This window comes from Hibiscus syriacus, unplaced genomic scaffold (assembly GCF_006381635.1).
Source record: "Hibiscus syriacus cultivar Baekdansim isolate YM2019G1 unplaced genomic scaffold, ASM638163v2 tig00111244_pilon, whole genome shotgun sequence".
Lineage (NCBI taxonomy): Eukaryota > Viridiplantae > Streptophyta > Magnoliopsida > Malvales > Malvaceae > Hibiscus > Hibiscus syriacus.
This window is the reverse complement of record NW_024063033.1, coordinates 700,147-713,727: the sequence shown is the minus strand read 5'-3', so window position 1 is coordinate 713,727 and position 13,581 is coordinate 700,147. Positions and strand designations below refer to the sequence as shown.

At 34.1% G+C, this 13,581-nt stretch overlaps 1 protein-coding gene across 1 annotated transcript; it reads right to left on the bottom strand.

Annotated features, from left to right (window-relative positions):
• Positions 1-10,738: 10,738 nt before the first annotated feature.
• On the bottom strand, positions 10,739-12,811 carry LOC120157319 (auxin-induced protein AUX22-like). Its single transcript, XM_039168487.1, has 3 exons — positions 12,361-12,811; positions 11,972-12,065; positions 10,739-10,916 (listed from the first exon to the last, which is right to left on the bottom strand). Exons 1-3 carry the CDS (start codon positions 12,689-12,691, stop codon positions 10,802-10,804), a joined length of 540 nt encoding a protein of 179 aa, XP_039024418.1. The 5' UTR covers positions 12,692-12,811; the 3' UTR covers positions 10,739-10,801.
• Positions 12,812-13,581: the final 770 nt, after the last annotated feature.

Here is a 13,581-nt window from a genome sequence, read left to right as displayed (position 1 = left end):
CAGGACCTTCATCGGCTTCACGTTTAAACTCTGGAGCTCCTAAACCCTTCAACTCCTTTGCAACATTCATTTTTGGAGTTGAAGTAACAGGAGGTTGGAAACGCATCAGTACTGCATCTAACGTTCTAAAGAACATATCTTGATCAGCTACAGGCACTCTAGAAGGTGTCTGTTCTTCACCTTGCCTGGCCAGGGCAGGTGAATTACTACTTTCAGCGGGTTGATCATCTCCCGCTTGACTTCGAGAACTATCATGTCTGGACATCTATTAAAAATAAACATATCATTCTATTAACAACATACTCATTACCATACCAAATCAGAAGTTTTCGCTATTTTGTTGGCATGTATACATTATAAAACACTATAGACTCCGGTTTATACCGAGAATCGACTAAACCGTAGCCCTGATACCATTAAATGTAACACCCCTAACCCGTACCCGACCCGAGTACGAGTCTGAGATGTGACATTACCTTTTCAAAATAATTTTCCTTATAAAATAACAAAACATTTGAACTTCTTTTAGGAAAATAAGATAACATATTATTAAAATATATTCAGTATAAAATTTTTAGGTAAAAAAAAATGTATTTGCGAACAATAAATATGTATAAACAATGCACTTAAAATTCGTAAACAAATTCAACCATTCATTACTATACACTTATATAATTACATTCAAAACATTATAAAAGTCGATCAGAGCGTTCGTAACTAACAACTTATTACATGCCAACATACTTTATACAACAAAAATACATACTTTGTGGTTCACTTCTGATTTGATCCCCTAATGATGGTATGTTGCATTGCTGCTCTTAAGATCGATCTTCTTACTTTTCTGTACCTACGTGTAAATCACTTACACGCTAAGTCATAGACTTAGTGAGGCATATATGATGATGATGTATTCCTTATATGAACATGTAATCTATCCATTCAATGATATAACATTTAGCAATAATAATGCAATTACATTTGATAATTTCTATAAGCCCATGTACATTACTGAGAACTCAAGGTATTCGAGTAAATTGAGGTTGTGCACTATTGTTGTCACCACAGCTCGTATAAGTCCCACTGAGTGGCATATGAAATTTGTCCCGAAGGACCTGTGAATTTGTCCCGAAGGACCTATGAAACCCTCGACTCTTGGCATGCCAACTATACCTATAGTTCTCATATCGTATATTATGGGCATCATTCTTATATTTCATATGTTCCTGTGCTCATGTCACTTATCATATCACATATATCATTTATCAAATCATATGAGCATATATACCTTATGCATGTATCAAAATAATTATCATGTATGCATGTTCATAACTATTGTTCTATAAAAATCAACATAGGATTAGACTTATCACAAGTCTTATTCCATTGTACCACCCTTAAAATAGGCACTCACCTTGGCCTCGCTTTCGTTGTTTCAATCCTAACTCTTCGATTGTTCCTGAACTCGTTTAGGCTCGATATCTACATAGTAATTCAATGATACTTATCAGTATACTAATATATTCTAACCTATCATTCCTTAGACTCAGAGAAAATCCAATTTCATCCTTTAATGAAGGTATGCATCGATGCACTACTGATGCATCGGTGCATAAAATGCATTCGATGTTGTATTATTACTGGGATGCATCGATGCATAACTTATGCATCGATGCACTAATTGCATTCGATGTTTCTATTTTAAAAGAGTGCATCGATGCATTACAAATGCATCGATACACCTTCAAATAATTTCTGGATTTAAAACTTGATGCATCGATGCACTATGAATGTGCATCGATGCACTCTGCCCAGAATCCTCTTTTATGCCCGAAAATCCACTCTTTTCAGCTTAATACCTCATATATCATCCCCTTTCTTATTTCCTAACTTGCATACTCTTACTTAAACTAATTATTATCCATTAAATACTTCTAAAACTTAGAAATCTAATTCTCCATGTAGAATTTAAGAATCTAACCCAAATTCCAACATGTTCTAATTTGAATTCTAACACCTCATACTTCTTAGTTAGCTTGATGACAAGTCAAAAATCTTATTCAACCTTCAAAAACTCATCCATATCAAAATTTCATCTAAAAACTCATTTTCCAAATCTATCTCTAAAACACTTATCTTGTTGTCTTAATGTCATATAAGCTTTCCTTTAGCTTATATAACATCTAAACTTCAATTTCCAAGTTAAAAATCAAAGAAACTACCAAGGTTCAGATTCTTACCTTAAACTTGGGTCTTCACGTTTGGAAGAAGAAGAAGTAAAGATAAGAAAGAAGGAAGAAGAGATGAGAGGATTCTGGAAACATTTGTTTCCTACTAATGCCCCATGTGGGTTATAATATAGCCTAAAAAAATTTTAATTATTATTCCTTGCAAATGACCATTTTGTCCTTAAATTCATTTCATATTTACTAACAATTATTTTTACTTTAATCACCAAATTCTGAATGTTTACAATTTAGTCACTAACCTGTCATTTAGGATGTTACAAAAATAGTAGATTAGCGAGTGTTCATCGTGTTAGATATGACTTGAAATTAAGTTGGCAAGTTGGAAATTTCATCTTTGTTGGTGGCCAACTTTTTGGAAAATTTATCTTGGTTGGTGGCCAACTTAATGGAAAATTCTTTGGTAGGTGGTCAACTTATTTTTCATGTTTAATCCTTAAAATATTAGGTTATTTATAAGTTTAGTCCTTAAAACTCAACTATAAATAGGCCTAAGTATTTCATTAGAAATCATTTCAAAACAAGTTCTCTCTTCCTCTTGTTTTCTTCATTCTCTCACTTTGGGAATTCTAAAGAATTCCATTTGTTGTAATATTTGTTGATAGTGAAGTTATCATCCGGTGTGGTGCCCGAGGAGTAGACGATATTCTCATCGAACCTCGTAAATTTGGTGTGTTCTCTCCTTTATTGTTCTTTATTCGATTTTTACATTGTGTTTCAATATTCAATAGTTTGACGGGTTTATTCGCTGTGCAACCTTTGGTGGTTTTGATCTTGACATTTTAGGTCAATTTTGAAACTACGTTCGTGTGGGAAATAACTCAATTTCCCCAACAATTGGTATCAGTGCTTCAGTTGAGGTTATCCTGGTTGTTCCGTTACAAAAAAGATACAGTTCGTGATATTGAATATTGTTCGTTAGAATTAATATGCCAAAATACGGATCAGTTGAGACATCAAGCTCTTCATCTTGACCGGTAGGAGGGTGATGTCAAATGCAAATTTATCGGTGGAGTTGTTCGATGGATCCGATCATTTTGGCATGTGACAAGGCGAGGTGTTAGACGCTTTATTCCAACAAGGTCTAGACATCGTCATTGAGGAAGAAAAGACCGAATATATGGAGGAGAAAGAATGGGGAACAATCAATCATTTGGCGTGCAGCACGATTCGATCTTGTCTTTCCAAGGAGCAGAAGTATGGTTACAAGAATAAGACTTCTGCAAGTAAGATGTGGAGAGCATTGAAGGAAAAATTCATAAAGAAAAGCTCTCAGAATCGTCTCCACATGAAGAAAAGATTGTTCAGATTTGATTATCAACCAAACACCAGTATGAATGAACACATCACTGCGTTCAATGAGCTAGTGGCAGACTTATTGGGCATGGATGAAACCTTCAAAGATGAAGATTTGGCCTTGATGTTGTTGTCATCTCTTCCAGATGAATTTGAGCACCTTGAGACAACGTTACTTCATGGTAAGGATAATGTTACCCTTAAAGATGTAACTTCTGCTTTGTATAGTTATGAGCTCAGGAAGAAAACTAAGAAGGAGAGCAAGTACGAAGCAGCGTAGGCCATGGTGGCAAGAGGTCGCTCGAAAAGTCAAAAACCAAAGTGGAGAGGTAGATCAAAGTCGAAGTCCAGACTGGGAAAAGATGAATGTGCCTTTTGTCATGAGAAAGGTCATTGGAAGAAAGATTGTCCAAAGTTGAAGAAGAAAGGAAAAGCTGCTCCAGATGCATGTGTTGTAGAGCATGATGCAAATGAGTCTGACATATCATTGGTTGCTTCATCAACAACATTTCATTCAGATGAATGGATATTAGATTCAGGTTGCACCTATCATATGTCCCCTAATCGGGAGTGGTTCTCCGATTTAGTAGAACTAAATACAAGAGTTGTTTATATGGGCAATGACAATGCCTGTAAAACTGTTGGGATAGGTTCAATTCAATTGAAGAATCAAGATGGATCAACCAGAGTTCTGACGGATGTCCGATACGTGCCCAGTTTGAAGAAAAATCTCATCTCGTTGGGAGCCTTGGAATCCAAAGGCTCAATAGTCACTATAAGAGATGGAGTTTTAAAATTAACATATGGCACACTTGTGATGATGAAGGGCATCATGAAAAATAATTTGTATTACTACCAAGGTAGTACAATTATTGGAGCAGTTGCAGCAGCTTCCGGAGGTGATGATTTGGACGCAACCCAGTTGTGGCATATGCGATTGGGACATGCTGAAGAGAAATCCTTGCAAATTCTGGCAAAGAAAGGATTGTTGAAAGGTGCAAAGGCTTATAAATTGAACTTTTGCGAGCATTGTGTTCAGGGAAAGCAGAAGAGAGTGAAGTTTGGCACCACTATATATAATACAAAAGGTATTGTGGATTATATTCACTCAGATGTATGGGGTCCTTCAAAGACATCGTCTTTGGGAGGAAACCATTATTTTGTAACTTTTGTAGATGATTTTTCCAGAAGAGTTTGGGTGTATCCGATGAAGTCTAAAGATTAAGTGCTTCAAATTTTCCTGAAATGGAAAAATATGATCGAGAACCAGACTATTAGAAAGATTAAATGTCTTAGGATAGACAATGGAGGGGAATATAAAAGTGACCCATTCTTTGACGTTTGCCAAGAGTATGGTATTGTTCGACACTTCACTGTTAGAAATACACCATAACATAATAGGGTTACAGAGCGTATGAATCGAACACTATTGAAGAAAGTTCGATGTATGTTATCTAATATTGGGTTAGGCAAGACATTTTGGGTTGAGGCTGTGACATATGCTGGTCATCTCATCAATCGTCTACCGTCATTAGCGATAGGAGGTAAAACACCATTAGAGGTATGGTCTGGAAAACCTGCTACTGATTATGATTCCTTACATGTATTTGGATCCACTACTTATTATCATGTGAAGGAATCCAAGCTTGATCCGAGAGCAAAACAGGCTCTCTTTATGGGAATCACCCATGGAGTAAAGGGATTCTGCCTTTGGTGTTTAGACACCAAGAAGATAATTTGTAGCAGAGATGTTACCTTTGATGAATCTGCCCTAGTAAAGAAGGTAACAAATGAAGCTGTCCAGACAAGTAGTACTCTGCAGTAGGTGGAGCATACTCCAAAACAAGTGGAGTTTCAGCAGACGATGATCCCAGAAGTTGATGCAACTGATTCTTCAACTCCAATAGAAAAATCAGAAGATGAAGAGGTTCAAACCCAAGAACCATTGGAGACACTAGAACCACTTGCAGTTATAAGGCCAAGGAGAGAAATTCGTAGACCTGCTCGATTTGTTGATATGGTAGCCTATGCTCTTCCATTTGTTGATGATGACATCCCTATCACTTACCAAGAAGTAATACAAAGCTTGGAAAGTGATAAGTGGAAAATTGACATGGATGAAGAAATGCAATCTCTCCAAAAGAACAACACTTGGAAACTGGCACAATTACCGATAGGTAAAAGAGCAATTGAATGCAAGTGGGTATTTGCAAAGAAAGATGGATCTCATAACAAGAAAGATGTTCGCTACAAGGCACAGTTGGTAGCTAAAGGCTACGCTCAAAAGGAGGGAATTGACTACAATGAAGTATTTTCCCCTGTTGTGAAGCATTCCTCCATTAGAATAGTGTTGGCCTTGGTAGCACAGTTGAATTTAGAGCTAGCTCAACTTGATGTAAAGACGGCTTTCTTGCACGGAGATTTAGAAGATGAGATCTATATGACTCAGCCAGAAGGATACAAAGATGGTGGTTGTGAGAAATAGGTTTGTAAAATGAACAAATCACTATATGGATTGAAGCAATCTCCGAGGCAGTGGTACAAGCAATTTGATAGCTTTATGAGGAGGCAAAAGTTCACTGGAAACAAATATAATCATTGTGTGTATTTACAAAAACTCAAAGATGGGTCTTTCATTTATCTTCTCTTGTACGTTGACGATATATTGATCGCTTCAAAGAGTCAAAATGAGATAGACAAATTAAAGGCTCAATTGAATCAAGAGTTTGAGATGAAAGATCTAGGTGAGGCCAAGAAGATTCTTAGTATGGAGATAAGCAGAGATAGACAGAGAGAGAAGCTTTGTTTAACAAAGAAACAATATCTGAGAAAGGTACTACAATGTTTTGGCATGAATAAAAATACCAAACATGTAAGTATCCCACTGGCTTCTCATTTGAAACTTAGTTCTTAATTATCTCCTAAAACTAATGAAGAACGGGGTATATGGCAAAAGTTTCATATGCTAATGCAGTTGGGAGCTTGATGTATGCAATGGTGTGTATGTGTCCTGACATTTCACAAGCAGTTAGAGTTGTGAGCAGGTACATGCATGATCCTAGAGAATGACATTGGCAAGCTGTGAAATGGATTCTACGGTATCTCTAACAAACCGTGGATGTTGTTTTAGTTTTTTAACAGGATGAAGCACTTGGTTAGTGTGTGGTTGGATATATTGATTCCGACTATGTTGGTGATTTGGATAAGCGTCGATCAACTACTGTTATTTGTTTACTCTTGCTAAAGCCCCAGTAAGTTGGAAGTCTACTTTGCAATCTACGGTGGCTTTGTCTACTACAGAGGCATAATACATGGCAATTTCAGAAGCTGTGAAGGAAGCAATTTGGCTTAACGGGTTGATAGAAGACTTGAGAGTTGTTCAAAGTCACATTAGTCTCTATTGTGAGAGTAAGAACGCTATTCACTTAGCGAAAAATCAAGTTTACCATTCAAGGACTAAGCATATCGATGTGAGGTATCACTTTGTACGGGAGATCTTTGAAGAAGGAAAGATTATACTTCAAAAAATTGTGACATCAGAAAATCTTGCAGATATGATGACTAAGGTGGTAACAGTAATCAAGTTCAATCATTGTTTGAACTTGATTAATATCCTGAAAGTATGAACACCTTCGGGTGTATGGTGCTTGTAAGCGCAATTAGAGGCACTACAAATTTGGGGAGTTGAAGAAGTTGAGTATGCTTGGTGATTTCAAACCAAGGTGGAAATTTGTTAGATTTGACTTGAAATTAAGTTGGCAAGTTGGAAATTTCATCTTTGTTGGTGACCAACTTTTTGGAAAATTCATCTTGGTTGGTGGCCAACTTAATGGAAAATTCTTTGGTAGGTGACCAACTTATTTTTCATGTTTAATCCTTAAAATATTAGGTTATTTATAAGTTTAGTCCTTAAAACTCAACTATAAATAGGCCTAAGTATTTCATTAGAAATCATCCCAAAACAAGTTCTCTCTTCCTCTTGTTTTCTTCATTCTCTCTTTGGGAATTCTAAAGAATTCCATTTGTTGTAATATTTGTTGATAGTGAAGTTATCATCTGGTGTGGTGCCTGAGGAGTAGACGATATTCTCGTTAAACCTCGTAAATTTGGTGTGTTCTCTCCTTTATTGTTCTTTATTCGATTTTTACATTGTGTTTCAATATTCAATAGTTTGACGGGTTTATTCGCTGTGCAACCTTTGGTGGTTTTGATCTTGACATTTTAGGTCAATTTTGAAACTACGTTCGTGTGGGAAATAACCCGATTTCCCCAACACATCGGAAATTCTCACTTAATGTTAAAATATTATACAACGATATAATTAGAGATTTGACGATGAAAAAATTAGATTACAAAACTCAAAAGATTAATTGGTCTTAAAAGACATAGTAGGGTGAATTGGAGAACAATATGATACAAAAAGGATTGAACCCGTTCCACAACCCTTTCAATGGATTTCCCATGTAATACAATAGCTACTAAATTACTTAGTAGAACATGTATTGCTTGGGGAATCCTTTTAAAGGGTAATTGTTGCCTTTATATATTTATTTGTTGTTTGTACTCTCTAGTTTTAGTTTTTAATCTAATAGTTTGTATGGTATCTTTGATATTGAGAGATTAATTACAATAAATGTTTTACTTTTTTTTTTGTTGAAATATTTTATGAAATTTATTACGAGTAGAAAGATAAAATTTTGAACATTCTAAAATAATGTCGTCTCAAAAATTTTTATTTTAGTTACGTAAAAAGAGAATATCATTTCTTTTCTTCTACCTTCCATTCCATCATTAACTTCAATCCAAACATGAGCTAAGGTAGAAATGAACTGGTTATTTATTTATTTATTATTATTACCCGTTTCTATATAAAAAAAAGTATTATATGATAATTAAATATCATTATAAAGAGATAAGGGATGAGAGAAGAAATCAACATGGTTTATTGGACAGAGAAAGTGCATTAATCTTTCATCATTGGACCATAAATCTGTACTTTATGAGAGAAGAAAACAAAAAGATGACTTGAAAAAGGGGATTGTTCCCTTCGCGAATTCCCATTATCAACAAATCCAATGAAACTTGGGATACATTTTACACAATCGTTGAAAGCAATTCTTATTCAACACATAATACATATTGCACTTAAAAAAACAATATACTAACATAATTTATTAACATATAACACCGAATTTTGATGAAATAAATATTAAGATGGCTTATAATTATTATTTTAGAATGCCATTTCAAATAACTTATATATATTATTAACAATATCTTCTTTTATTATTAAAGTATAATACAACAAAGACTACACAATATTAACATGTTTAATCTTTAAAAAATCTAACAACTATCAACAATTTCTCTGTCTTTGTCTAAAACTAGACATAATATTGATATCAGGGTGAAAATTTGAAAAAACCAAAAAAAAAAAATTATTAAAAGGCACAATTTTAAAATGATACCAATATATTTATATTATTGATTTAATGTTCTTTTATAGTAGTTGATCCTAAAAATATTGTAAATATGTCATATTATAAATATAGTTGGAAATGTAACAATAAAAATTGGGCAAATTACGTTTAGTACCTGAATTATTACTTTTGTTTTATTTTGGTACTCATGTTTCATTTTTTTTTCTTTAAAATTATACTTAACGGTTAGTTTATGTTTCCTTTTCCTAGCCAACAGTTAAAAACTTAACGGTAATGTTAATGTGTTACCATAAGGTAATGCCACATCATAACTGATTTTTTTTAACTTAACCGTTAAAAAAATGTCACCATAACAGTAATTTTGTTAATTTTTTAACAACGTGATATCAAATTGAAACCTAAACTAAACATTAAATTTAATTTTAAAAAATAAAATTTGAATATCAAAACGGAACAAAAATAACAATTTAAGTATTAAAGGTATAGTTTACATATAAAATTTTCAATCAAAGCCCATGACTTGTTAGCCTCAATTTCTTAAATTGAGCAGACATAACAGCATTCTCTGCTGTTTGAATCGTTGTGATTCATCAACCACGACGTGTGTATTTTCAACTGTAAAGAGTAATTTTGTCCCCCCTCCCAAAAGAAAATCCTTGTAGAAAAATAAAGTATTTTCCATCTTTCTTTTTCTTTTAACACATTAAATTCCGATCGGCTCCTCCTGTAATTTTCTCACCTTATTTTTGTTTCTTAGCCATGAAGTGAACTCGGAAGGTGTTTATAAAATATAAGCAATTAGTCATTTTCCGATTTTTCGGGATTAATTTTAATTTATAGCTCAGCTTAGAAAGAAGATGAATTCCTTTAGCTGATTACGCTAATATCTGGGAATCAAATCGATTCTCTAATTACCAACCACAACTAATTTCTTATTTATCAAATTGTCAACATGGTGCATAGAAAATGGAGTAATTAAACACTAATTAATGGCTTTAACTAACCATAATCGCCCCTAAGATATTTTGCTGTAGATTATGACATCTTAAGGAAGCTTTAGATGTATATAAAATATCCATATTCTCGGACATTTAAATACTTAATATATATTCTGACTGCAATACGTCGGAAATGAAGTGAAAAATGTTAGGTTTGTTAGTTGAATTTAGAACTCCGAGTTAAGAGCGGATGTAGTTTAGATTCTGTATCAGGAATATCTATGTTACCAGATTACAGTTGATGCTAGTCCCCAATCATGTAATTAAATTTAATATTGATGTGATTTCTACAATTACATTTAAAATCGATTCGATTGAAACATTAAAAGAAATACCAATAATTTTTAATAATGTAATTCAAAAGGTACGAAAGAACACATAGTATAACAGTTTCAGATTCATGATGAGGAAGCAAACCATGATTCCTACAATTAGGGGTTGTAATTATCCCAGAGACACTTTCCCTTAAAAACACGAAACAATAACCTAAGAAAAGCAGATTTCAAGTACTTTAATTAATAACCTAAGAAATATCGTCTCTCCTCAAAAGGTACGAAAGAACACATAGTATAACAGTTTCAGATTCATGATGAGGAAGCAAACCATGATTCCTACAATTAGGGGTTGTAATTATCCCAGATACACTTTCCCTTAAAAACACGAAACAATAACCTAAGAAAAGCAGATTTCAAGTACTTTAATTAATAACCTAAGAAATATCGTCTCTCCTCAAAAGGGATTTATAAGCACCATTAACATTAATTTTAACAAATTATAGCATAAAAGAGACTCTGGTCAAGTAATTCTTCAACTAGGGCCATTAATTCCTGCATGGACTCACTCCTTTGAGAGTTTCCCTTGGTTGCAGCACTCCGAATCCCTTCACATCAGCCCTTTTCATCATCCTCAATCTCTTGCACGATTCAATAAACATCCTGTAAATTGTTAATTAAATTTATTAATTATTCGTTATGATATCATAACTGTTATTTTCTAAAAAATTAAATTCTCTAACTGTGCATGCGTTTACCAAAAGTCCAGCTTGAATGATAAATAATAGCCTATTTATTTACTCAAGAACCAGATATTAAATATCTTTCTTTTTCATAAAAAAGATAATCCTGAAATTACCGACTCACAAAAAGATTATTGGTAATGTAAGTCATTAGTAGCAATAGATCTGAGGAATTTGCTATGGCCAGCAATGTTTCCTCCCTAATAATTTCGGTTCATCATTTAAGGGCAAATATGGTAGTCAAAACCGACATCATCATATGGATTTCGCTGGTGTCGGTTCAATCTCGTGGAACCCAATTAGTACGGTGTAAAAGTCACACACATATGCATGTATTCATCTCTAGAAATTTACAATTTAATATTCCATATTATTTATTTCTATTTTTCTCTTGCAAACCAGAACGAGTTAAAGATAAAATTAAAAGCTAATATAAAATAATACAATAGAATTACTAAGGTATTAATAATTTTTTTAAAATTTAGAAGATAAAATTTATTTTATTTAATTTTAAAATTAATAAAAATATAATTAATATTTAAACTAAAAAAATAAGGATCTAACTTTTTTTTTTATAATATCCATATCCGATTTATTGATTGACTAATTTCAAAATTAGGAAGGACCTTAAAATGATTAGACTCGCAAAAGATGGGAAACCAGATTTGATATTTTTTTAAATTTCAAAAGTATGAAGGTCCTAAAAAATAATTTGACCAAAGTTATTTTTGAAGGCACAAACCCTCTTATTCATAAGGTAGCTTTCATCCCTGCCTGCAAACTACGGGAAACAAGGGTGTGATATATAGCCATATAGGTGAGGAGCATGGGTCTAAGAGGGAAAGAAAAATAACAAGGTTTGCGATAAATAGAGTGTGATCATGTATTGAAGTTTTGAAATTCAAATCCATCCATTTTGAAGGGTATATTAACTAGTTTGTGAAAATAAAATGGTAGTTGGAAGAACAAACTTACTCCCAGGGAACATCTCCTGCTAACATCCAGTCTCCATCTTTGTCTTCATATATGGGCACGAATTCACAGCTGTCTGCATCCCTTAACGCCTCTCCTGTTATCATTCATATACCAAAATTAATTAAACCCTTTTCTCTTAATACCAAATAACAAAATATTATTGCATGTTTCAAACATGTTTTTTTTAATAATACAGGATAATTACGTGATTACATCTGTTTAAAATCTTCTTTAGTCATTGATAAATTACACACATACTCCATCTTAAAAATACTAACATTCTATTTATCACTTGTTCGTTTCATGGGTTCAAACATGTTGAATACTATATAAACCCTGGTTGGTTTTACACAGTGAAAAATAGCTTCACGATGATGGAAAAAACTCACCGAAGAGCTTCTCCAATTCCGTGGCAAGATCAGAGTAGCCTTTGTGCAATGCTAGATCGATTTTGCGAAGGAAAGGAGCACCATCCATGCTAACTTTAACGTAAAACTTTGATGTTTTAGACCCGTCTTTATCACCGAAGCTGTTCTTTTTCCGATACGAGCATATCGGCGGCCACCCCACGACTTGACTCTTGCCATTGTTCTTCCCATTTTCATCCTCCTCTGTAATCTCCGAGAACACCCTTTTCTTCTCATTTTTTTCGATCCCATTACCTCCGGGGAGACCCAACCGCAGCTCCGTGATTTCGAACCCGAGACCTTCCTTAGCCATTTTTTGGGTGTGTTTGTCCGATGAAAGCTTTGCACTTGTTTAAGTTTCTACCACTTGTGGTTTTGAAGACGATATATTGGCTTTTTGTAGTACTAGCACATAAGAAAAGGGAAATGAAAGACTAGTTTTTTATACCAAGGTAGGGAAATAGTATGAGCAATTACATGGTCAACTAATATGGCTTAGTGGTCGGTCACATGAGAGGCAAAAGTGGGGAACTTTACCGGCACCATAAGTTGGACATGGGGACATGATCCTAAGGGCTGTCTAATTTCATGAGCGTTATTCGATTTGGTGGGAACTCATCCTGGCCATTTGATTTCGTGATTTTGGAACAGGTCCATGTGATTTCATATCATGCATGCCCCATGTTTTTTTTCCTTAATAAATTATGGAAAGACCCCCCAAAAACAACGCCATGTAGGGATGGCAAAAAAAACTCGAATCCGTCGGGAAAATCGAATTAAACAAATCGGGTTTGGGATGATAAACGGGGACGGGAAAAAACTGAATGTTTTAAACGGAGACGGGTTTGGTAATCCCCACCCCGATTACCTGCATACCCGGCCCGATAAATATTAAAAATAATTATTATATATATATATATAATATTAATAAATTTAATTTAAATTAAAAATATATATATAATATTTATATATTTAATTTAAATATATAACAGTTTATGCTAAATGGAGATACCCGTTTCCCTGCGATTTTCTCTGATTACCCGATGGGAATCCCTGTTTAAATCCCCGCAGGTTTTTAAGCGGAGATAGGTACGGATTTTTTAAATGGGGACGGAGACAGAGAATCAATCCCCGACCCGAAACCGCCCCGTTGCCATCCCTAACGCCATGGTATAGGGGGCAACTATGTTGTTTTTTTGCAAA

Excerpts from the sequence above, each read along its gene's own strand:
- LOC120157319 (XM_039168487.1), bottom strand. The coding sequence starts at position 12,691 with ATGGCTAAGGAAGGTCTCGGGTTCGAAATCACGGAGCTGCGGTTGGGT. Across the intron at positions 12,066-12,360 it reads GGAATTGGAGAAGCTCTTCG|GAGAGGCGTTAAGGGATGCA; the intron begins GTGAGTTTTTTC and ends GAATGATAACAG. Across the intron at positions 10,917-11,971 it reads GCAGGAGATGTTCCCTGGGA|GATGTTTATTGAATCGTGCA; the intron begins GTAAGTTTGTTC and ends AACAATTTACAG.